The sequence below is a fragment of the Diorhabda carinulata genome, chromosome 3, assembly GCF_026250575.1.
Source record: "Diorhabda carinulata isolate Delta chromosome 3, icDioCari1.1, whole genome shotgun sequence".
In the NCBI taxonomy this organism is placed as follows: Eukaryota; Metazoa; Arthropoda; class Insecta; order Coleoptera; family Chrysomelidae; genus Diorhabda; species Diorhabda carinulata.
The window spans coordinates 20,210,130-20,235,095 of NC_079462.1; the positions used below are offsets into that span (position 1 = coordinate 20,210,130).

Consider the following 24,966-nt stretch of genomic DNA (forward strand, 5'->3'; position numbering starts at 1 on the left):
TGTTTTATATGAACTTGTATTTTATTTGTAGCCTATCGGAAGTTGAAAAAAAACGGCCCTCGTATTATTTTGTCTTTCTGTTAGCTTGTGTCTAATGGTTTGTCTGTCGCGTATTTTACAGTTATTAATTAAGTGATTTTGGTCTTCAGTCTTGTTACAGTTTTTGCATCTGCCGTCAGTATCTCTTAGTTTGAAACGTCTGTCTTAATCGTTCCGTATGTCCGTATTCTGCAATGAGTTGAGTCGTCTTCCAAGTCAATGTCAATTGTGATCTTCGTACTATTTTGAGGATTACGTATGTTCTAAACTTGTTGTGTTTTTATAGCCAATCGAAAGACCAAGGAACATTTTAGCACATTTATGAACACTCCAGAATATTCCATAGCTTATTAATCATATAGGCAAAGAGCAACTTACAAATAAAATACGTTATCAACCATACAATTTGTTTACCTCTAAGACAAAATATTTGAATTATGTTTTGAGTATTATGACTATATAAAGGATAATAAGGTTGATAAAGTTGGAATTTGCAATATAGGGAAGTGCATTGTAAAAATCTTTAACGATGGAATCCATTTCAGTACTAAAAATTCTAATTTTTTCATTATTTTTGCTTAGTTAGTACTAGCGGCTTTGCACGGGTAGTAGATCATATTATACCTACAAGTTTTGTCTGTCTTGAGGCTCTATCACATAAACCACATATTTGATGGACGTTTCACACAGATAGCTAAAGGTAGGATCATTTTTGTAAATCAAGTTCAGAGCCCTAGATGGATCTGCTAACATAACTATTAATCAAGTTTTTGAGACAAAATTGGATAATTTAATGTTGGTAGATATGTGCAGTTTCTCTTGATGACTGAGTATTGTTGTGTTGTGCTCGTGTATTTGTATCCTTTTGATTATGTATAGTGTTAGCTGTGGTTAATTTTTCAAAATGACATTCAATAAATCTTGTGTATAACATTGAGAATCAATAATGTGATTTGTTCCCAAAGGACTTAAAATGATGTAATAGATTGCTGCGGGCTATATAAACAATACTAAATTAACTGCAAGGATTTATTAAGAATTCAAGTAAGAAATTTTCTCAAAATTGGGTCTAATTACTTAATATGTAATATTTTAAACAGCTATTTTTATATGTTACATTTTGTTTAAAATTATATATATTTTCTCCAAGTTTAATTGTCACCTTACACTTACGTTATGTTTAGATTATTATAATAATTGTAGGATTATCAGATTACTTTCAAAAGCCTTTTTGTCTACATTTTACTTTAGTAATATTTTTCTTCTAACAAGATTACAACTAATAAATTTCCTAATAATTCTCAAAATTTCATCTTAAGAATTTGCCATTTTGAGGAAGCAGTATAAACTATATAACTATAACCTTGAAATAATTAAAATTACGCGCCTTGAATCAAATTTTTTCCCAGTATTTTATGAAGAATGTAAAGTTCAGACCCCTGTCGACGTCAATTTGGTTAGGACAAATAAGTAGTGGCTTGATGTTTCGGATACGTAGATAAGATTTGAAAGTAAAATGGAATTTCTACTACTTATAGTACGTAATATATTTTGTCATCTAGATATTATACGAGGTGTGATAATTAAGTCATAGCTCCGTAACAAGCAACACATTATTATTAAAGCCGAAGTCGACAACACGTTAGTTTTTATTTTGCGTATAGTTTTTCAAAGAAATTTTTTTTGGTACCATTGCCATTAAACAAGACACTTTCAATGATAGTCAACAGTGTTAAACGTGATTGATCACGTGGAAGCGTGTTAAAAATATAAAAATAATTTTAGGGATTAAAAATTTTTATTTGTAGAACGAATGGCTCCAGAACGGATTGCCAAATGGGCCAAAACACAGAAACCAGACACAAGACGCCCAATCGGTAGGCCCCCAAAACGCTGGTACGATAGCTGGACATCGGCGTCACAAGAGGGCAGATGACAGACCTGACAGGACCTCGTCCTACTACAAGAAGAAGAAGAAGAAGAAGAAAAATTTTTATTATCAATATTTAACAATCATTACTTATGAATATCAATATTAATCGTACAACTAGAAACATTATTGACATTAATGCCTTGAGACGTTAGGGAGCATCGCATCACAATTACTAGAATCTCCAGTACCACCATAACTAGTAGAAACCGAAAGTACAATATTGATGATGATGACGTTCCAAAATCTGCTGGGTTGTTAGAGGTTTGGCATTTCTATAAGCAATCGAATGATTAACATAGATTACTGTCGTAGACTTCCATCCACCATGTTTTTTTACTTCCTAAATATTTGCTCTTTGCTTTGCTGGCAGAGAAGCGAAGAATCTATGAAATAGAAGGGCGCAGTGCAATGTACTTACAGAAATAGACAACATATTTCCCAATAGTACAGAAAAAGCGACCGACTTTCGTTTTTGTGATTAAAAATTTTTGATTTTTAGGAACGACATTCTTCACTTTTCCGTTTTAAACATGCCAGTACCTTGAAATATATACCAACATCCACATTTTCAAGCGCGGTTGACTTTTTCATTGTAAATTTACTCCACAGAATTGATGAGCTCCATTTTTTTTATTTGTCTTGTAAGCATGACAAGAAAACAGGTTCTCTGAAGTACAATTTTACATATTTCGATTTATACCAAGCCAAGAAATTGGTATATGCAATATCGTACTGCTGAGCTGATTTTTTAGGTAGGAGTTCCAAAGTTGCAGACCCTTCAATATCCACAGGAACAATCAAATCATCAATTTTATTAATTATTCAACCATCGACAAACATATTAAGCAGTCACGAACCAAAGACAATAATTGGACAAGAACGCAATTTACACATTATATGATATTTATGTTAAAAGTGATTCCATTTTGTTCTTGAAATTGTTTCCCGCTCTTTTCATAAACTTCTTCACTCACAAATAAAACATCGCTCACATCATAAAAAAGTATAGTGATGGGAAACTTTTCACTAACATTAAAAGCAGCAATTTTTTGTGAAATCTAGAGAAAACTTCCGGAAATCCTTCACAAACTGTATTGGATGTATTAAGAGAAGAGTTCAAAAAATGACGTCAATCAGAATGAAGGTCGATTGATAAAATTGACCTTCCGTTTGCTGTTGCCGTTTGCTGTTATACAAAATCAAAAACATTGAAATGCATATTCATTCATAGTAGCCGTTGTTAACTGCAGCAACGCCAAGTTTATGAATAGGGAGTAGAATTTGCTAAGAACGTCAAACGGCAAATTTCACCCGCGAATGAAATCGGCAAGCGTCACCTGCGAATGGAAACGGCAAACGTGCATTTTTGATATTAGGTTCAAAATAATTAAAAAATTACGTATTTGGAATTTTCCACAAAAAAATATTTTAATTTAAGAATGGTTAGGTTAGGTTAGAAGACTATGACTATATTCGCATTGATGAGAAAGTATTAACGCTTTGTTACTCTGTTGTTAACTCTTTTATAATTTTTCTCCTTTGGTGGATTTACTGTAAATGTAGCTAGAACTCTGAAATTATGGCATTTATGTATAGAGAATATTACGTGAAAAATAATCAGTATTTCTTAAAGATTTCTAAAAACACAAAATATATAGGGTGATCCATTTTAAATAACAAAGTTCCGGATAAAGGAAATATATGACAACAATGTAGATACCACCATAATACCGGCCGTATCACAAGACCTTTGTATACAAAAATTTATTAAAATCGTACAAGCCGTTTCCGATATAAGTGAGGCGTTCCATACATAAAACTCACTCTGTATAGTAATCTATGTTAAGGTTTGACGGATGCGCTGGGTACTTTTTGTTTCCATAATATCTGTTTACCTTTTTCTTGTGACATATTTACTTTGTTTTTGTGCCTGTTTATAGAGGCGATTTCTAAGAAGGCCTTTTTGTTTGTTTGCGGAAAATTAATAGTTTCTAATATATGATAGTACTATATAAAACGAGGATCTAGCAGTCGTTGATGTTAGTATATAATTTGATATCATAATGAACACATCGGTTTAGTAACAAGTAAACTTAGCGGCTTATTTAAATAAATTAGATGTTAGTGAATAGTTAAGTGTATAAGTGTTTGTTGATAGTGTAGAATTAAATTACGTTATATAATATATATGTATAAATTCATTCCAGACGTTTATTGTTTTCTCAAGAATAATTTTTTTTAGTGTGAATTGAATGAAAATTTTGTTTAATAATTATTGAATTTATCAGGAACGGATATATAGCCAGACAAATAGGGAGGAGCAGTTTGTTTGTGATATAAATAAAGGGAAAGGAACCGATGATAAACTATAGAACGTGTTGTCCAACATAAAAAATCCAATTGTGGTTCTAAAAAGAACTTTTTGATATAATGGCTATTTTATCAGATCCTAGAAGATTTTTTTATTAATAGAAGTTACAAAATTTAATATAAATTAAATTAACTTGATAAGCATATAGATTTATATTATTAATCGGAATATATTTTTAATATTAAAATTTGAAAAGTAGCCTAAAAAGTAATAAATTTAGGATCAAGACGTTCCATCAAATGAAAATTTCGAAAAAATATTGTCATTTTATTATTACCATAATTTCGAAATAAATAAAAATTAGTCAAACGAAATATACGCGTTCATAATAAATGTCAAGTGCCATCGCTACTTACCGTAACAATTTCCAGCATCTCTTGCCTGGAGATGTAGCCGTTGCCGTCGAGGTCGTACATGGAGAAAGCCCACTTCAATTTCTGCTCAAGTTTACCCCTGGAGGTGACAGAAAGGGCGCACAAAAACTCCCGGAAATCGATGGTGCCGTCGCCGTTAGCATCGAATGTGCGGAAAACGTGCTCGGCGAATTTGGAGGCGTCGCCATATGGAAAGAAGTTACCGTATATCTTTTTAAATTCATCTACAGAGAGATGACCGCTCGGACAGTCTTTTAAAAATCCTTTATACCATTCTTGGATTTCAGCATCTACATAGAGAGAATTTTCATTAGTTTACGTTGGCATTTTAACATATACAAACAATTATATTAAACAATTCGACAAAGCTACGAGATCGGGCATAATCTCAAAATGTAAGATTATGTTCAAAACACACTGTGTGCTGTTAATTGTTGATAGACGAGAATGTTTACGAAGGTTCAGATTTTGTCTCATCTTTCCTGAGTGTTGTTATTTTGTATTTATTACGATACGAGGTCTGGCTATTAAATAACAAAACTGCGCGCCAAGATGGCGCCCTAAACGGATGGGGTAAAAAACGAGAAGTGCGTTGGGTATCAAGATATCTTGTCTATACACGTCCCAAATCACGTTTCGGTCACTATTATAGTATTTGTGCAGTAGCGGTTTGAAACGAACGTGTTTTTTTCTCGTGACGAAAAACAGGAGCAACGTATGAATTGTTTCAAGAGACGTACGGGGACAATTCTCTATCTCGCCCGCGTGTTTTTGAATGGTGTAAGCGCTTTAGCGATGGCTGAGAGAGGACTGAAGATGACCAGCGCCCAGGTCGCCCTGTGACTGATTCAATTCTGGAAACAGTGACCAAAATCAACCCAATTGTGCGTGTAGATCGTCGAATGAGCATCTGGATGATTGTCGAGGTTGTAAACGTCGATTAAGAAACGGTTAGAAAAATTTCACACGAGGAATTACACATAACAAAAGTGTGTGCGAAGTTGGTGCCAAACAATCTGACTCCTAACCAAAAGCTCTTGCGTCAATGGGTCTGCTCAGATTTCCTTGAAAGTTAAGAAAAAGATCTGCTTTGAAAGGGATCCGATTTGAGTCGATGGAAGCGGTAAAGCAAAAAACGGCTGAGCTCCTAAGTGCCTTCACCTAAGAAAATTTCCAGCACTGCTTCGATCAATGGAAAAAACGTATGGAAAGGGGACGGGGAGCATTCGAATGTAGAATAATTTTTATAATAAAACCCTTTTTCGTAACCAGTCTCGTTATTTGATAGCCAGACTTCGTACTTAAATTTTGAGAGAGAAATTACAGTACTTTATATGATTTCAGTATCCATCGAAATTAATGTTAAGAGCTTTGAGGCTATGAGAATCAAAATATTATTTATATACTCGTAGTTTATCAATATTCAATTAATAGGCAATAATACAAGTAATAGAAAGCTCAGTCTCTGCTTCGTCCATCTAATATTTCTATTAGGATAACTGCCAATTGCGTCCGATTGTCCACTGTTCAGTAACCTTCTATTTAATGTGTTCAAAATTGAATTGGATGAAGGTTGGAGAAATGGAAATATGAAAGGGGGAAACACACACCTAAATCGTAGAGAGAAGTCTGAAGTATGGTTAACTTATGGCAAGATATAACGAAGCGTATTAATCTTGATTACTACAGATCACATCTTGTAAATAAACATGTTTAGTGTTCACTTTTAATCCGTTTTGATAATAATGCAATAATGAAGTTTTTTCTCATGTAACATTTTATAGGTTTAGAAATTTCTCAATACGAATGTTCAAATTCAAAGACTGGGAAGGTTACTGAATAATATGGGTCGTACTCTTTAAAGGAATAAACTTTTTAATTAATCTATTCAAAACAAATTTCACATGTGAGTTTTGAATCTTATGAAGTTGATGATTTTGTTAAAAGAAAAAAAATTCAACAAACCACAATCCTCAATTGATTCCCTAATTAGATGAAATACGAGGTACGTCTAATTTATCAAAGTGTACAACTTGCCAACTCTTTCATTATTTCGTATTTCAATAATTCGAACTTATTGTTAACCGTTTTTCAAAGGAGATAAAGAACGACCTTTTTATCGATATCAACATCTCTAATAGCTCGCAATTGCAAGGAGAGGATTGTAATAGCTACGGAGATGTAGTTGTTTCCTTCTCAGAAAAGCGGTAAACAATAATTTCGTACGAATCTGTCTTTGATAGTAAGGTGGTGCTGATACCTCTTATGTTCCCTTCTTTTTCTGTTTCCATGTTGGAACGTACTGGTCTATCAATTGCATTTGCGTGCTTAAAAAGGTGCTAGCATAACGTGCTACGTGAAGGCGAACGTTATCATGCATGAGCGAAAATTACCGCAGATAAAAGAAATTATTGACTCTTGTATCCATGAGTATTTAATACACTAAAACTCCACTAAAACTATTCATGCCGCTAAATAAATCCCACCCAATATTGAACTTTCACCAAAAATTCGGTAGGCATGAAGTTCTCTACTTCTCTTTTCAACGATATGTATTTCATTCACCAATTGATACAAAATCGATTTTTGTTAACAGTTTGTCCAATAGGCATTATTCCAGTTGCTTTGTATTTTCTGGAGTTAATTCTTTTTTCGTGTTTTTAATCTAGCCTCTTCAAGCTTTCTTCTACTGATTTCATGATTTATTGATGTTCTTTCAGGAAGTTAGCGATCTGTAACGCTGCTTCGTTTGTGTTTCTGTAATACAACATAACGACCATTCTCAAACATAATAGATCGTTTGCTACCGTAATCACTTTTTCTTATGAACATTCTCTCTTTTATCAAACAAGCCACTATTTGGTAGATTGTTGACTTCGATATTTCATATAAAATTGCAACGTATCTACGTATATGATCTGCCATCCTCAATTAGGGCAACCGCTCTAGCCACATTCGTAATATGCATAATTTGAAATATAGATATTAAGAAATTAAATAATAATTATGGAAACCTCAGAGCAAGAATAGCTATCGGAAAAATATTCTGTGGTACCGTATGGAGTGCTGTCATTTCTCTAAACAAATTATATGTTATCGAATGAATTGATTAAGAAAATGCTTAGAAAAGATGTGGCAACAATTCGTTCGTGAAAATTCCGCAAGTAATATTAATGAAAATTTACTTTTCATTCTATTTGTTACTAAAGTAACTAAAAGTACTCTAAAGTACTTTAAATGATAAAATTGATCGTTGAGATTTTGTCCATTATACATTTATTCCAAATTGCAAAGAATTTTATGGAAAATATTTTCTACGGCCACTCAGTATATTTTAAGATGACACGAAAGCAGAGAAGTAAGAGCTGGTAATACTGCATTTTAAGATATTACCACCCGTAATAAACATAACATGATGAATTATGATTGCAAGGTCTTGAACGGTTACAACGCGCATTTGGTGATGAAAGTTCTTCAACGAGCAACTGTGTTGTGCTGGGAGGCCCTGTGAATTTGCTAATATTTGAGTGCTATACACGTTTTCCAAAATGTAGAATAAAAATCGTGCGGGAAACATTAGAAATGTTGAATAATGTCTCTCTAAAACAGTAATATTGTTGAATCATACATATCAATTTTGATCTTCCTACCCACTAGGAGAGTGTTTGAATATCAAAACAAAATAAAAGAAATACATACGAGTCTTATAATAGTTTACAAAATTTTTCTACGGTTCTTCAAGAATTATTGCCCATAATTCGTCTTCATCTGTTTCAACGTTCAACAACTATTAGAGTGTTCAATTTAATAACCCTAACCAAATGAATTTCCAATAGAAAGCCGTGTTTGGATTTAGGAACATTCATGGAAATTCACCATCACCAACAATAACGAAAGAGCAAGATCTGCCAAAAATGTTAAGTACGCAATTTGATTTCGTAGTACAATATTAGTGAAGGCAATTGAGCTCGAAGATCAAAGTTCAGGAAATGCACTGGTTCACCACGAAATGTTCTTGAGTCAGTCAGTATTTGTGGGTTAATGTTGCATCACGATAATGCAACGTCACACATTGCACACAAGTTTAATTTCCATGTGATAATAATGTAGAAGTCATTCAATATCCACTTCATCAATTGTATTCCAAAAGATAACTGGCCTTTTTTAAGTTGTGGAAGTTCGGTTACAAAATTGGATTGATATAGGTAGTGATTAAATTGAATATGAATGAATTTATTATTAAGTTTTCTTGTACATCAAAATATAGTGTCACCTATGTATACGTAATCAACCCCATATACAGAAACTAATTTTTTGTATGAAGCGACGTATCGAAAACGAATATATAGATGTGTCTTTGTTATAGATATACACCAATAAATATCAATTCATATTTATTAAAAATGTAATGATTTACCTGAAAATTCTGTGTTTTGTTTGAGATCTTCCAGAACTTCCGGTTTCAATTTACTATTCTGTTTCCCCATAACTTCACTTCTTTCAACCTGCCCTAAACCCCCAATTCAATTTTCTATCTTCTCCCTAAAAAACAAAAGATACTTTTTTACAATTTTCATTTCAAAACTAATTTTATCGCTGATAATAAATCCTAAAATTAGTAGTAATTGATGCGGTAACAAGTTACGTACACCGAACCGCAGTAATAGGCCATAAAGTAAAAGCGGTAGGTTAAATTAGACGTTTTCTTTGAGCTACCTATACTCTAAATTGCTTGACTGGAAGTGACCTTTTCAAAATTGGTTGCAACAACAAGTATACGACGTTTTAAAACTGATATGTACTTGCAATTATAAAATAATCATTACAACTGCTTTTGTTACATTATCTTTCTTAACAGGAAAACAATAAAATATCAAAACTTGAAATTGATAGTTTGAAATACTTATGACAGAATAGAGGTATTTATAATAAAAAAAAGTATTTATTGTACAAATTAAAGCGATATAATGACTTAGCTACAAATGTAGCTAAGCATAACTTCTACGGTTCGTAATCACTTTGATTTGGACATTAATAACTAAATAAAAAATATTGTATAGAAGGATATCACTTTATAACCATATAGATTGTTATAGTCAAATGACGGGTGTATAAATTAATGCATTAAGTCGGCGTTCCATTTTTTTCTTCATTCTTTAGTCAAGAGTATAAACAGAAATGTTTTATTTTCGCCGTATCCCGGACTACCCGGTAATTGCTTGAAAAAAAACCACTGTACTAGAAAGTACACAATCTACACAGCATATGTTTCAAGTTTAAAGACGTCACGTTGTTTAGTATTTATTTGGCAGCCATTAATATTGAACGTTTTCAGTGAATTTGTAAACATGGAAAAAAACCTTCGAAGATCAGCATCGCAATGATCGACCAAATGAGATGACGACTTCAGAAATGTTCAAGAAAATACACAAAGCGGTAATGAAAGTGCTCGAGCTGGCAGAAATAGTAGAGATTTCAAAAAGTTCGGTACATCGCATATTAACTGGAAATTTGGACATGAGAAAGCTGTGCCGCGTTTGCTCACAATGGAACAAAAACAGTGTCGTTAAGATGTTTCCATCGAATGTTTGGCAATGTTTCATAGAACAAAGGTTGAGTTTTTGCGCCGTTTCATAACCATGGATGAAACGTAGGTCCATCACACCCGAAACAAAAGGGAGAATCAGCTCCAAAGACGGCAAAGACCGTTCCATATACAGGCAAGGTCATGACGTCGGTTTTTTTAGATGCACGTGGAATAATTTTCATTAACTATATTGAAAAATAGAAAACTATCTAGTATTATGTGGATTTATTGCATGTTTCAGCGAAGAAGCGCATTTGGCTAAGAAGAAAGTGTTGTTTCATTAATATAATGCACCAGCTCCCACATCCGTTATTACAATGCCCAAAATTAATGAATTAAAGTTTGAATTGATACCTCATGCACCCTATTGGCCTGATTTAGCAACCTCAGATTATTTTCTGTTTCCAGACTTAGAAAAATTTTTCGGTGGTCAACGATTTTCCAACAGTGAAGAGATTATGTCGGCAGTTAATGGCTTGATGATTCTTATTATGAAAAGGGTGTGGAGCTAAAAGGAGATTACATTGAAAGATAAATACATTTGTTTTCAAAATTTTTGTTGTTGGGCCAGGTACTTCTAGAACTATACTCGTATACTGCTAAGTTGTCGCTTTAACGTTTTCGAACTGCTGTGGAGTAATGGCGATTTATGAGTTTCAACAACGCATGTATCAGCAGTACTTATTTAATTACCTTGTAAGTTAAGGATTTGATTTCTATCAAAATTTTTTTTTGACTACTTGAGCTATTTCTTTTGTTTACTAATCTTCCCATTTACATGACCAAAACCGGAGTAGTAACAAGCAGACATTTATATTAAAATCTATGACAGAATATTTCGTCTGCGATAAGTTTTTAGAAACATTGGAATTTATTCATAACAACACAAATAAAATGACCGACAAAACATTTATTTGGGAAAATTTAATCTACTTATTGATAGAATATTGTGCAGTTTCTTGAAATAAAATTCGGAATTCAATATGTATATGATTTAATTGTCATAATATTTAGTGATAAAAATCCAAAGATATCTGCCATCAATATGTGTTAATTATAATATTTTTACCCTTAAAAACTGCTTCGGGCCTCATAATAGGTATAATATATACTATTATTACATTCGAGTTGTTTTGTGTCTTAAGAGTCAAAAGCCTTTGAAAAAAATACTCTAGTATCAAAAAAATATAAAACACATATATACGTATATTATTATAATAATAATTCATTATTTTTCTAAGAATAAGAATTAGTGAATGTTACAGAATGATTAAATCTTTAAGTGAAAGATTTGAATTAGAAACTAAATTAAAAATTATAGGGTAGTGCACCACAGTTAATAAAAAAATTAGTAATTTAAACATAAGAATTGAATTTATTTTTTTATATTCACGTAAAATAAACTTCCAATTTTGTTGGAATTTACTTCACTTATATTTGAAGTAAATAATATTTTCTCATACCAAATCTTTCTTTACAATCTTGCGTATTCAACTATATCAACTTTTTTAAGTCAACCGTCCTCATAAAGTGATTTTTATATAATTTAGAACATATAGTATTACAAATTTCGTTTAATGTTGAACAAGACATTATTTTTTTCTATTTTTATCCTTCCTATATATAAAGTAATACCAGGTTTTTGGTACAAAATGTTCCATTCAGAGTAGTAACTTCGTAGTATTAATTATCTAATAATCCCATATAAAAATGAGTTTTTCAACATTATATCATTTAAATATGTCAGTTAAATCAATTCATTTCACCTTTTGTAATGTTAAAAAAATTATTGATTATTTCGTATTATTAAAATAGCTCAAAATTTCATAAATGTTCAATAATTTATTGTTAATATACAGGATAGTTAACTTAGCTGACTTCAGTTTTTGAAAAAATAAATTCCGAAATATTTAGATTCTTTTTATAAGAAATTCAAATCGAATAATGACCCGAGAATATTTTAATTGACAACAAAGAATAATTAAACAAGGTATATAAAAGTAAAATGAATATTAAATTGATTAATTAATTTATTACTGTGGATGAAGTGAGCTCCTTTTAATCAAATATTAGGAATACAAAGTACATAAATTTTAATTCAGTGCTTTATTGCTTGCTTGGTATTTAATTACATCAAAATTGCAACAACAACAAAGTGAAGCAATGACTTATACATTGGAAACAAAGCCATAAACATCAAATACGAAACAGCTCTTGGAGATCACAGAGATGAAAATTCTTAGGCGGATCTCGGTAAAAATACTACTAGACCGAGATAGAAGCGAAAATATCAGTGACGTAGAAAACATTAATAAATTACAGTATAAAAACAATGGACCCAACATATAATTCGGACGAAGATCATAAAATGGTAAAAATAGCAAGGGATAAATCTCCAATTGGAACACAGAGTAGAAGTCGAGCACGAAAGAAGTGGAGTGATAACCTAGGGCCAGGATTAGGGGAAATATCGAAGAAGGAACAGGCGACAGACCTATTATGAAAGAAACAAGGAGAACTAAGCGAAGTGAAGAAACTATTGAAGGATTAAAATTAGTTCATTTTCAACAAAAATTGATTTTAGTTCACTTCTTTTATTTTAAGTGCAGCAACTCCTGAAGCATCTTATTAAAATTTATGGTCTTGATAGCTGTTTTTATATATTATTTTGTATTTAGAAAGTTACAAAAATGAAGGTTTTCAAAGAGATTTCTAATAATTAATAATATAGCTGCTACCGTTTCGATGACTATGCATGACATTACGTTTATACCAAAACCGAGATTTTTATATATCTGTAAATAAAATAGACAATTATTGTTTACAACATTGACCAATGTCATAAATGCGACAAATTTAACCAATTAGAACAGTAAAACAAACGCAGTTACTAAGTTATGAATCATTTTGTATATAGGAATATAATGTCCATTCTCAAATGATTATTATTATTATTATTATTATTATTATTATTATTATTATTATTATTATTATTATTATTATTATTATAAATCAAGGAAACTAATAAAAACGTGCTATTGGTGTATTATACTTTTTCTGACTTGGTCACCAGTAAATAGAAGTAAAAATAGTTTATCAATATTTTGTTCAAATTTCACAATTTTCTGAAATATTTCAAGTCCATATTTAAATGCTTGAGAAATAAAATTTATGATCTACAATATTTACATATTCTATTCAAAAAATTTCACATTTCTTTGCTATGTTTCAATAAATTAATGTTAATATTAAAGTTGATTTAATACATTTTGGCTTCTATTTATTGTTATTTTTTTCTTCAATAAATACATCAAATTTTTTTATTTGAATTTGAATTTTCAAAGGTTTTCGCTGGATATCAAATCTTCTATCTTAGAACCAAGGGCGCTTCCATGTACAATACGTCCTGTGTCCTTCACAATTATCGTACTTCTTATTTTCTATGTTTTTTAACAACTAGAGTAAACATTACATTGAGAATATCGTACATTATGTGCAAGTAGAAAACAAAACCATCCAAACACCCGTATTCGTTAATGGATGATGAACATAACTGTTAACAAAAATGACCGAATATGGAATTTATTTCAACTAATAACAACATATGAAAAGGGTTTTTAAACATTTTGCTTCAATCAGTTAAATAAATAATCTTTTACATTGTTAGAAAAATTATTATGTATTATTAAATAGAATAATTCTGGTTATAGTACAAATGGAATTAAATTAATTTCATTTCCAAACTAAAAATCAGGTAATGCGTATGCAATCACATACAACTTAGTTTCGTATTTCATATGAAAATTATCGGTTTGCATCGTAGTCAAATTTAGTGGAAGAAAGAAGATATCCAAGTAAAATTGTTTGATATATTATCAAATTTAAGTAAAAGGTTCAGTGTCAAGCATCAAAGATAGGTACTTTAAATTTCCACGTTGAAATGATAGTGCTCAATTTAATTAATTATTGTGGCTGAAGTGAGCTGTTTTCATCCAAATTGAATATTAGGCACAAAAAATAAGTCCATTTTAAGTTTGAAAAAGATTGAGGGCTCTAAGTACCTCAGATTAAAATTAAATTTGTGTCATGACACTAGAGACTCATTCAAAAACAATGATGGAAAGTGAAGAAAAAAGTGTGTTAGTAAAAATTTGAAATAATCATCAATTAAGATAAGCAAACGGTTGAGTTTAGGTTAGGCTAGGTTTTTATAAAGTATAAAAGGTTGAGAAAAATGGGCGGAACACCGAATTTGTGGTTTAAAATTAAATCTCAAATAGAATTATATATGTATACTTTTTGGTTCTCTTTTATTCTTGATATTTTGCTAACACGAGAGTTTGGCATCTTCAGAACCTGCGATCGGCCGTCGTCTTGTATCTACCCTAGACGTTTCATTAACACGAGAGGTTATGATTATGGTTTCATCAATATGACTGCTAGAGAACTACCAGTAGTTTTGAAGGTGCCAACCTCTCGTGTTGGCACAACTATACCTTCTATGTAACAGTATTTGCAGATTTTCTGTTAATTTTTTAAACCACGAAAATTTTTCGGCGTTTACGAAATCAATTTGGTAGTGAGTACCTGAGTAGATGTGCTGTATTTAAATGAGCGAAAGCTTTCAAGGATGGCCCCGAAATCGGAGAATGAACCGCATGATGGTCTGTACCGAAGCAGCATCACACCAAACAACATTCGCCGCGTAGAACAACGCAAATATCGCAAACTAAAGGCACGATTGGTACCCAAACTGTTGCACATCGAACGAAAGTTCATGATAAAACAACTGGAGCAATATGGGAGTTTGAAACTTAATTTTGTTATTCGAATGTACATCGTTACAATAACAAATTAGAAATAAATGTGATTTGACAAAAACGTCAAAATGGGTGGCATACAGCGATAATTACTTAGGATATTAAGATTATTCTGCAAATACCATTACAAAGTATACGAAATACACAATTAAAGATTCATTTCAAACAATTTTTTCTAAGACATAATTCAGCCACAAATTTTATCCCATCCTATATATAGTCCTCGAACCACAACAACAACAATTTACACTTTGAAAAATAAGGAAGTTGGGTCAGCGTGAATTAATTTTTTTATATAATGGCCATAGTGTTCAATTTCTTCGCGGATTTCAAGCTATATTATTTTATTTAATACAAAATTCATATATTTTTAATACTTTTTTTAGACAAATCTATTTGGAAGATGAGTATTTCCCATGACTCCGACTGATAACTGTAATTGTGGCAATTACGTTATGTTTGAGAGTGTATTTAAACAGACCGACAACAGCTACATTACTCAAACCGTTTGGTTTAAAACTTATGAATTAGATATGCTACGCTCAGAGATCGAAAACGGCCAGTGGCCGTTTAATACATCACAGCGTGTTCTGTGCGCCTTGCGTTTACCAGAACGCGTTGTGGCTGTTCTGATATAGCCAGAAACTGAATGAAATTATATTAGATTTAGAAGACGTCAGCTCACGTAATATAATGCTGCTTATTAATAATCATTTAGTAATAAAATAGTATCACAGTCATTATTTGGATAAATGTTTAATGGCAACAACGCGTTTTGGCAAACGCAAGGCGCACAGAACGCGTTGTGGCTGTTATAAACTGCCACTGGCCGTTTGTGGTCTTTGAGCGTAACAGATATAGTCAATAATAAGTTATTCACGTAAATACTGTAACAGCTTTACTACTAACATTATTTCAATAAGATTCCTATATATTTTCACTAAATGCTGTGATAACAATAAAAATAATTGGAAGCACTTAATTACTCTTTCCTGGGGGAATATATTTTTCTTCATATTATTGGTGTACCCAACAAATTCTCACCAATAATGTGTTTTGATACTTCTTCTCATAATTCTACTACCCCCTTAGTCAAAATTAGTGTGCCCGACAAAATCTCATCAATAATGTGCTTGAATACCTCTTTCCATAATTCTATCAGCCCCTTTTTCAAAAGACGTTTTGATTACTCTCACGACATTTTTAGGGGATTAAAATGACACTTGTAAGGGGGTAATCTTAATATTTCCTACTTCTCCATCACAATTTCTAACGTTTCTAAAAGCTGAGATTTTTTTCAATTTTGTCTTGTATGATTTGAAACACTATTCAAAATTATAATTTTTTTAAAAACAATTTTAACAGTTTCAGCGATTCGACGAGTCATTATGATCTTTCCAATACCTTCTATGAACCCTGCTGGTGACAATGGAATCCTCCGGTTTGCTATGAACGTTTTTCGTATTTTTTACCAAAAATTCAAGTCTCAATTTGAAACACTAACACTGGTTTATTTACTTCCTTTATATACTTAAAAATTATTGACATTGACGTCAAAAGATGTCATGGTGCACTGAATTTTCATGGTATAATCATTTTTCTTTACGTTGTGAATAATCTGAGCTCCACTGTAGTTATTTGTCATTTTCCTTACTTAGACTCTTACCGAAGTACAGCGCACATGGTCTCTATTTTCACACAGTGTTATAGGCATGTCTTTCGAGTTGAATCTGTTTCATTAAGGTACTTACAAGGTCTATAAAGATGAGTATGAAAGAACGAAATACGGAAAATGTAGAATAACTTACTAATAAAATTAAAACAATCACACGCATATTAACTTCAGTTTCTCTCGCTCTTCGATAACGTCATCGCGTGACTTCCTGTTATTGTGGAAAAGTTTTGGTTTTATTTATATACGTAAATACGTTATTTATTGGCTTGTTTAATGACATAGTAAATACTAGAAGTATACAAAGTTGAGTAGAAACAATAACAATAAAATAAAAAAAAGTATTTGTCACCGACGTTTCATTTTTGCAAAAATTAAAAATATTACGTGCATTTTCATTGATCAACAATATCTAATAGTATTACATTTAAAGTCTATTTATCGAAGAAAAATGGTAAACCAAAACAATGATCAGTGCCTGATCATCACGTGAACATGTGGCACGGCTTAGTTATTGGTCCATAATATACCACAAATAAAGAGCCGCGCGAGTGCCGCAACGCTGAAGTTGCCGTTAAATCAGGTGTAGTACGGATATCGTACTGCAGTAAGATTGTTTATATTTGTCTGTTGCACAATTTTCTTTAACATGTCTGACACGGAGACAGATGAAGTTGTTCTCATTAGCTATACTCCGCCTAAGAAGAGAACTGACGTTATTTCTAAATCTTTTAAATTGTATATTCTTGTTATAATGATCGTGATAATAATAAGAAAACATGATCAACTCTTACTTGAAAAGCAACACTGCTTCTTTCAATAAGTATTTGTCATTTGTGGCCTGTCAAAATTTGAATAAAGTACATCATTATGAAATAAAGTGGAAAAAGAGAGATGAATCATTCTTTCAAATTACATGCAAAATGTACAATATTTGAGGTTTTTAATGATCTATATAATCTCTAAATCCTGAATATTTTTCAGATTTCTTAATTAGTGCGATAATCACTTAACGATTACTTATTGATTTACAAGGAATTGCAAAGAGTCGGAACAAAAATTTAATTTAGAGATTAATTGTTGTTTATTAAAATATGATTGATACAATGTTTGATGTATCCACAACAACAATCCAATCTAGTTTTATAACTAATTGATAAGTAAAAAAAATTTTAATACTAGACACATAATAGAGTACATTCAATTCAACCGAGAATTCAACCAATTTACTGAAACTTTCATGCTCTAAAGAATTGTCGCTTGTAAGAAATTACACTTTTTGAATAAAAATATGCTATAATTCCTACAGTTTATAAATCATAATTAACGTTTCAGGATTAGATAGATTATACAAAGATTCAAAAAGGAGTCACAGATGCACTAATTGCGTTGATTTTACAATAAAGCTTTGGTTTTGTAAAGATATGTCTGAAAAGATTTTTGAAAAATGACGGATCCGATATATCTTACACCTTTCGGAAGATTCCAATCTCAGATTGTAAGATTTTTACTGGAAATACTATGATTTTGTTTCAATTACAATAAATTCTATGATTATTGTTTTTTGAAATTATGGCTCAAATTTTTAGAGGATAATTTCAGCGCCTGTACAAAGTTTTCAATAGTGATTCACTCCGCGAAGGAAACTATCCCTCTAAAACAATTTTAACGGTGAAGATCTGGTGTACATCGATAGAATGTTTGATGCTATCCATCCGCAATGTAAAGAAATTTTTGTGCCGTTTGGCAACCAAAGACATAATCTGGATCCATTCTAACACACAAGAGACCAAACAGCAATCCGAACAGTGCGTTTCTTGGAGTTAATCGACGCCGAAGTAGACCAAGTTGGGTTTTTCAGTCAATAATTTCATGGGGATACACATGGTATTACAAAACTCGGCTGAGAGTATTATTTTCTAATTTTTTTGTGTTCTTAAGCAAATAAAATTTCAAATTTAGTCTAACCTATACTTTATTTTCTTATGGGATGTATCCTTTTACAAATGTTTGTAAGAGGCATTCTAGAATTGGGTGGAGATTCATCACCCCCCGCAGAATCTACAGATATTTGTTTCTGCTATATCTAATTCTGTCATCAACTTTTCATATTTGAATTGTATCTGTAATTACCTTCTCAACATCTATGATAGATACAAAATTGTTATATTCGAAATTTCCAGAGGAAAAATTTCACATTTTACTGTGTACCTATTGAAATCAGTGCAATATTTTCAAACATCATTATGGTATGGAAATCTAACAATTGGATTAAAGCAGTTCATCTCTCATTTTTGTTAACAGTGGTTAATATGAAAAAGTTTTCCAGAAAAAATTTATTCCCAGTATAACCCGATACTATATAGAATAACAGACAGATTTTGGGTAACATAACTATGTATATCTCTAGTATTTTGAATTTACAATAATGAAAAACTTATAATAGAAATGTTTAAAGGTTTAATTCTAAATTATTCACTCCTTATCATCATTCTTATTATCAATAGAAAAAAAATAATTTGAAAAAATGTTGTGTGATTGTGACTAAATTTGGTTACAGGTAAGCTCTCAAAATTACAGTAAAAAACGACAAGACATAGTTTCTTTCTATTGGGATATCCTGTATATTTTCGAAACTCGAAACCGTTTTTGAGTCGTTGAATTTGAAAATATCATAAAAACTAGTTCTGATTATAAGAAAAAAGTAATATTTTCAAAGTAATTCATTGTATTAACAGTATAAGTAGGTATCGGTAACGCGATAGTTAGTTTATCCTTTCTTTACATGTAACTCGACCTTTGTTTATATGGCTATGCAGTCATCGAATATTCTGGTAGTGTACTAGTACTGTGTAAAGGGGGGTCCACACCTCACATTAATTCTTGTGTTGTACGGTACGGTACAACGATGAGGCGCAAAAATGTGTACAGGAAAACGAATAATGACACAAAGTAAATTATTGCGTCATGCGTTGTGCAGTGTTGCTCAATTTGTAAGTCGCACTTCTAATTGATGACATTATATATTTTCTTTCGATAATTGAAAAGGTATTGTAAACTGGTATACGAATCACCAGTTGGCAAAAAGCGTAAAATTATTTTTCTTTCACTATTATGCACTCCCGAAAGTATGTGTCTTGTTTCGCGATTTTTTATCCATTCAAATTTATTAGAATGGATAAATTATAAGAAATTTCGAAAATGGCCAATACTTTCATCCAGGGATAATATATTTATTGAATGGTTTCAACCATATTCATTTCTTTTTACATACAGATTCTTAATCCAACAAGTCTCCATTGTTTAGCCTTCTTTTTGGTATTGAGGTGATTCATAATGATTGAAACGTCACATTCTTTCTTTAATTCTAATTCAGTTATTAGGTAGTAATGAAAACACAACAAGAAGTACAACAGAGAGCAAGAAAAACCAAAGATGGAAATCTTATCCGACACAAATTTTAAATTTCCTTCACGAATTTGCGTGACACCAGTACGTCCACATTATACGAGGTCTGTTTTTTTTTTCAATCTCTGATAAGCTATAAATAAAAGACAAGTTCATATAAAACAATAAATTTATTACCAAAAGATTGGTACACTTACGGTTACTTCTCGACTTGATCACCGAAGAGATTGAGATATTTGTCATATCTGTGGGCAAGCTTTTCAATACCCTCTTCAGAGAAAGTTTCCGCCAATGTAGCCTAATCGTTCAGTAACAAAACAGACCTTGAAACTTCTGGAAATTCCGTAGACAAAGCAGTAATGGTAAATCTGCGGTTTTCTTTAACCATTCTGTCAACTCGTTGACCAGGTCATCTGAAACGAGAGATTTGCATCCTTTGCTCCCCTAATCATGCACATCTTTAAACATGCGACACCATTCACGCACAACACTATCACTCATGAAGTTTTCCCTATACACACCGATGGATTTCTGCAGCACTGTAGTGCTTACAGCGCATGCCCGCTTTCTTCTGCCCTCGTAGCATCTACACGGAGCGATCGGAGGTTTAAAAAAACGGCCCTCGTATATCACTATGTGCCGCAAATCCTTTGCGTTCGTTGACTGCCGGAAAGCGTGCATAGTGTGTGCGTAGGAAATGTGCGCAGTACTACGTCTACACTTAACGTAAATGTGCGTCCCAAAAAATTTTGCCGAATGATACGCAACACAATAATTTATGTGAGATGTGGGCCTGGCTTTAGAAATTGAGAGAAACATCAAAATTTGAACTTTCATCTGTTATCTTAGATTTCTGATACTAATAAACAATAAAAACATCGGTATCATTTTTAAAACTGAAAAAATTATTTTACAAATTGAAAAATATAAACTATGATGTTCTTGTATCCACTTAAATTAATACTCTACTGAACTTTTAATGGCATATTACCAAAATTTAGTCATATTATGTTAAATATAACTATAAACGGGTAATAATGACGATGGCGGATTTATAATGAAGAACCGTCTAAAAGTTAGGATTATCCAACGACTAAGCTTTTTCTAGAAACTAATTTAGCACAAATCTAATGGTTCTAAATAAGTTTTTGAACAATAGAAAAATGTTGTAAAGAATGTTCAATAGTTGTTCATCTAAACTAATATTTTTTATAAAATATTACTAGGATATGATAAGTTTTTTAGTCTTCAATACCTATTTTTCATTAAGTATTGATTCTATCTAAGACTCACAAAATAGTTTCTAAAAAACGTTAATTCTACGAAATCAATTAGAAAAAAGGGTATTGTTTAAGCAAGATCAGAAATAGAGATTCTTATCGCGAATCTTCCAAATTTGAACTTAAAATATTGTTTTATTTATTTAAGGCTATTTAACATGAAGCAACACAAGTGAAGTCTCGTACCTCGATAACAAGTATACGTATATGAAGATAGGTTGATAAATTCTTGCAAATTTATTGATATAGTACCATCTATATTACATGCACATCTAATTACTTTTGGATTAACAACTGACCAAATGTTTAGTTAGAAACTCTCATCTATAAAAAAACTTTTCTAAAGCTCTTTAGATTCCTATGGCAAATCTAACATTCCTATTGATTCTTATTTGTTTTCTGACATCATTTTCTTCCAATTTTCGAAAGTAGATAACCGAAGAGAAAAGCGTTAGTTCCAGATAATGACAGACATGATGTAATAGCAAGAGTCTCGTATAATGTCAAACATCGTGCACTATTTTGATATTGCAATTGTGCACCATGTCAAACGGCATTTAAAAATATTGTATGGCTACATTCAGAGTCACCTGTGATTTCCAAATACACCTCTGGAAGGCGTTCTTCGTAACTAGGTTGGACAGAAATAAGATATTTATAGAAAAGCTCAATAAGAAAAAAAATAGTTAAAAGATGTTCAAATTGGCATGGAAACATAAAAAGGAAAACTCCACTTAATAAGAAAAGTGATATAAAAAAAGAAGGGAAGGAAGATCAAGGGAAAAAATTGGCTTCCACAGGAAGGACGGTGGAAAAGGAAAAGACAAAACAATAAATGAATCAATAAAGGATCGAGAAGAGTGGAAAAACAGTTTCAAGAAGATTCACTCTTTACAAGGACCCCTTTTTCATGGTCACATTGAAATATATTGTTTCCATTTACTTTGATTTTCCCAACGGGACAATATCGTCATTATCATCTATTAAGTTGATAGAAAATAGATGAAAATTTGAATTTTCCTTTCGTTTATCTCTTTCTTGTGTATACATTGCAATATCTTCTCTATTTTATTGTACTGTACATTCAGGATAATTTTCACTGCTGTCTTTAGAAAGTTTCTGATAAAAAAATAGACCAAATTTATATTATCCAGATTTATTCCAACGCATAAATTGTAGGTTATAAAATTGAAGGTTGACAGAATAGCCACCATCAAGTTAATAAATCGACCTGAAACATTCCCAACGTCCTTGTAGTTAGAATTGATATTTAACTAAACTTTGTTCGCTAAAAGTCATTGAGACTATTTGAAAGTGTTTTCGTGATAGAAACAGAGATCACGACTAGATTATAGGTACCTACCGGCGTTCTATTATCGATTTTATACTAACGAAACTGATTTTACTTGTATGTTTAAATTGGTAGTTCATTAATGAAGTTTATTGATAATATGAAGGCTGAAGCCGCTTATGAAGTTTATTTCGAGAGATTGAAGAATTCATATGAAACGGATGAAAAAACAGTATCAAGTTGAAATAAATATAATTATAGGGTTAATTTCAGATACCATAATCACCTACGTACTAATATACTTAAAATTAGCTTCTGAAATTATCGTTAAAACTACAGTTATACAACAAGAAGTATTAACTTAATAATTACCTTAATTCGTATGAGTATTTGAATATTTCATTAGGTTATTTGGAAAGTGAATAAAAATGTTCAATAGTCACAACGGTTGATTTTGGACTATTTAGCTGACAAACAAGTTCACCAGGTTGCAGCAAATACTCCATTAACTTAATTAATTAATTATGTAAATTATATAAATAATTTAAAAGTGAATCAAAAATGTTCAACAGTCAACAACGGTCTTTCCACAATCGTTTTTTGCTATTAAACAGTGTACTTACATGAAAACGTTCAAGCATTTCCAACTAAAAACTTTTTTTATTCCACACAACTCGGTAATACACACGAACCGCGTGAGAACAAAAATAAAATCCGCTAGATGACATTAAACTTGGTGAAAATGAATTTCCCAGCGCTCTATTTACCGAGAATATAATTTCTAACAGATCACGCGAGAAAATGGGAAAACTACCGGTGGAAAACGGCGTTAAAGAGTAAACAACGTTTGTTTCGATTCGAAAGTTACTGGACAATACATTCCAGGAACGAAAATGCAATTGTATGGGGTGAAAGGAAAATATATCATTTTTATGAATTATAGAAAATTGAATGAAAATATATTTTTTTTGAAAATCTTACACCCATGAAAAACAAAGTTTTGTTTGTGCGTATCATCTTGCTCTCATGTATCATTTTTCTTATTCATTGTCTGTATTTATTATTATCATAACTATTGAAATATATTATTCAATATATCCATAATATAAAATTTTCAGACTCGTCCAACAAAATAGCACTTTCAGTCCTTGGAATACAAATAACTATTATTCATCAGACACTTATAATTTTTCAATTGATTTTGAGACTGTATGCGGTTTTCAAACGATTATTTAGGAACCTGTCTTTGGATAATACTGAATAGACTAACTCGCGTATTGCGATATATATATCATGTTTAACAATTTGTTTATATATATAATTCAATATTTGCAAACGCAATCGATTTATATACATTTTCAATAAATCAATACTCTACTTTAGTAATGATGAATATTTCAACTCAGTTTGAGTTAAAATTAAACACAATAAATTAAATGGACAGGAATTGAGTTAGTCACCCTCAATTTTAGTATTACTACCTTGTCGTGTTTGGGATTCATCTGGGTAGCTATGCTGATCAGGGCCATTTAAGTCGGGCAGGCTTCTAGAAAGGTATTAGACCATGACTGTAACCCCGGTTCTCCAGTTTGGGAGATTGGTGTCAGGATAACGATCACCTACCGAAAAAACACAGCACAACCAGACTGAGAAGCCGGAGACAACTGGGAAACGATAAATAACTTTGGAACAGTGAAACAGTTACGGATACTATACACGTTATGGTTGATTCACCGCAGAGGCAAACCTGCACAGATAACCTTTCATAAAGAATGTTCAGATGGATAATTATAAGTTGATCTTGTTGGCTGTTCAGAAGATCAGATGGAAGATGAAGTAAAACAAGAGCTAAAAAGAATTTGAAAGTTGGAAAAACAAGGCCAGGAATAGGGATAAGTCGAGCAGTGCGAAAAATGGGGCTAAGTGATACTTCAAAAATGTTCTAGAATATCAAGAGAACAGTCAAAATTTTCACGATCGTTTTTTAGCTAAAATTTTCTAATTCTATCAACAATTGAACAACCTTCTCCTCTTGAATTTTTTTGGAATCATTTGGTTAAAGGTTTGAAGTATAGAAAAAAACAGGGCAGTATCTGAATTGTTTCTCGACAATTTGAAATCGTCGCGAAAGTTGAAAACAACCTAATGTCTAACTCTTACAAAATATTTCTTGTTCAACACAACATATTTT

At 31.6% G+C, this 24,966-nt stretch overlaps 1 protein-coding gene across 5 annotated transcripts in view; it reads right to left on the reverse strand.

The window, feature by feature from the left end:
- The window catches only part of LOC130891699 (neurocalcin homolog), a 240,146-nt gene that overhangs the window by 18,008 nt on the left and 197,172 nt on the right, over nt 1–24,966 (reverse strand). For 4 of the 5 annotated variants that reach the window (XM_057796583.1, XM_057796587.1, XM_057796584.1 and 1 more), the window contains 2 exons: nt 9,135–9,259; nt 4,700–5,007 (listed from right to left, as the gene is read on the reverse strand). In XM_057796583.1, the coding sequence (XP_057652566.1) occupies nt 4,700–5,007; nt 9,135–9,204 (378 nt within the window). In that variant the 5' untranslated portion in view covers nt 9,205–9,259. Of the gene's footprint in view, nt 1–4,699; nt 5,008–9,134; nt 9,260–23,398; nt 24,277–24,966 lie in introns of those variants that run through there. The other variant, XM_057796586.1, reaches the window with a different exon arrangement.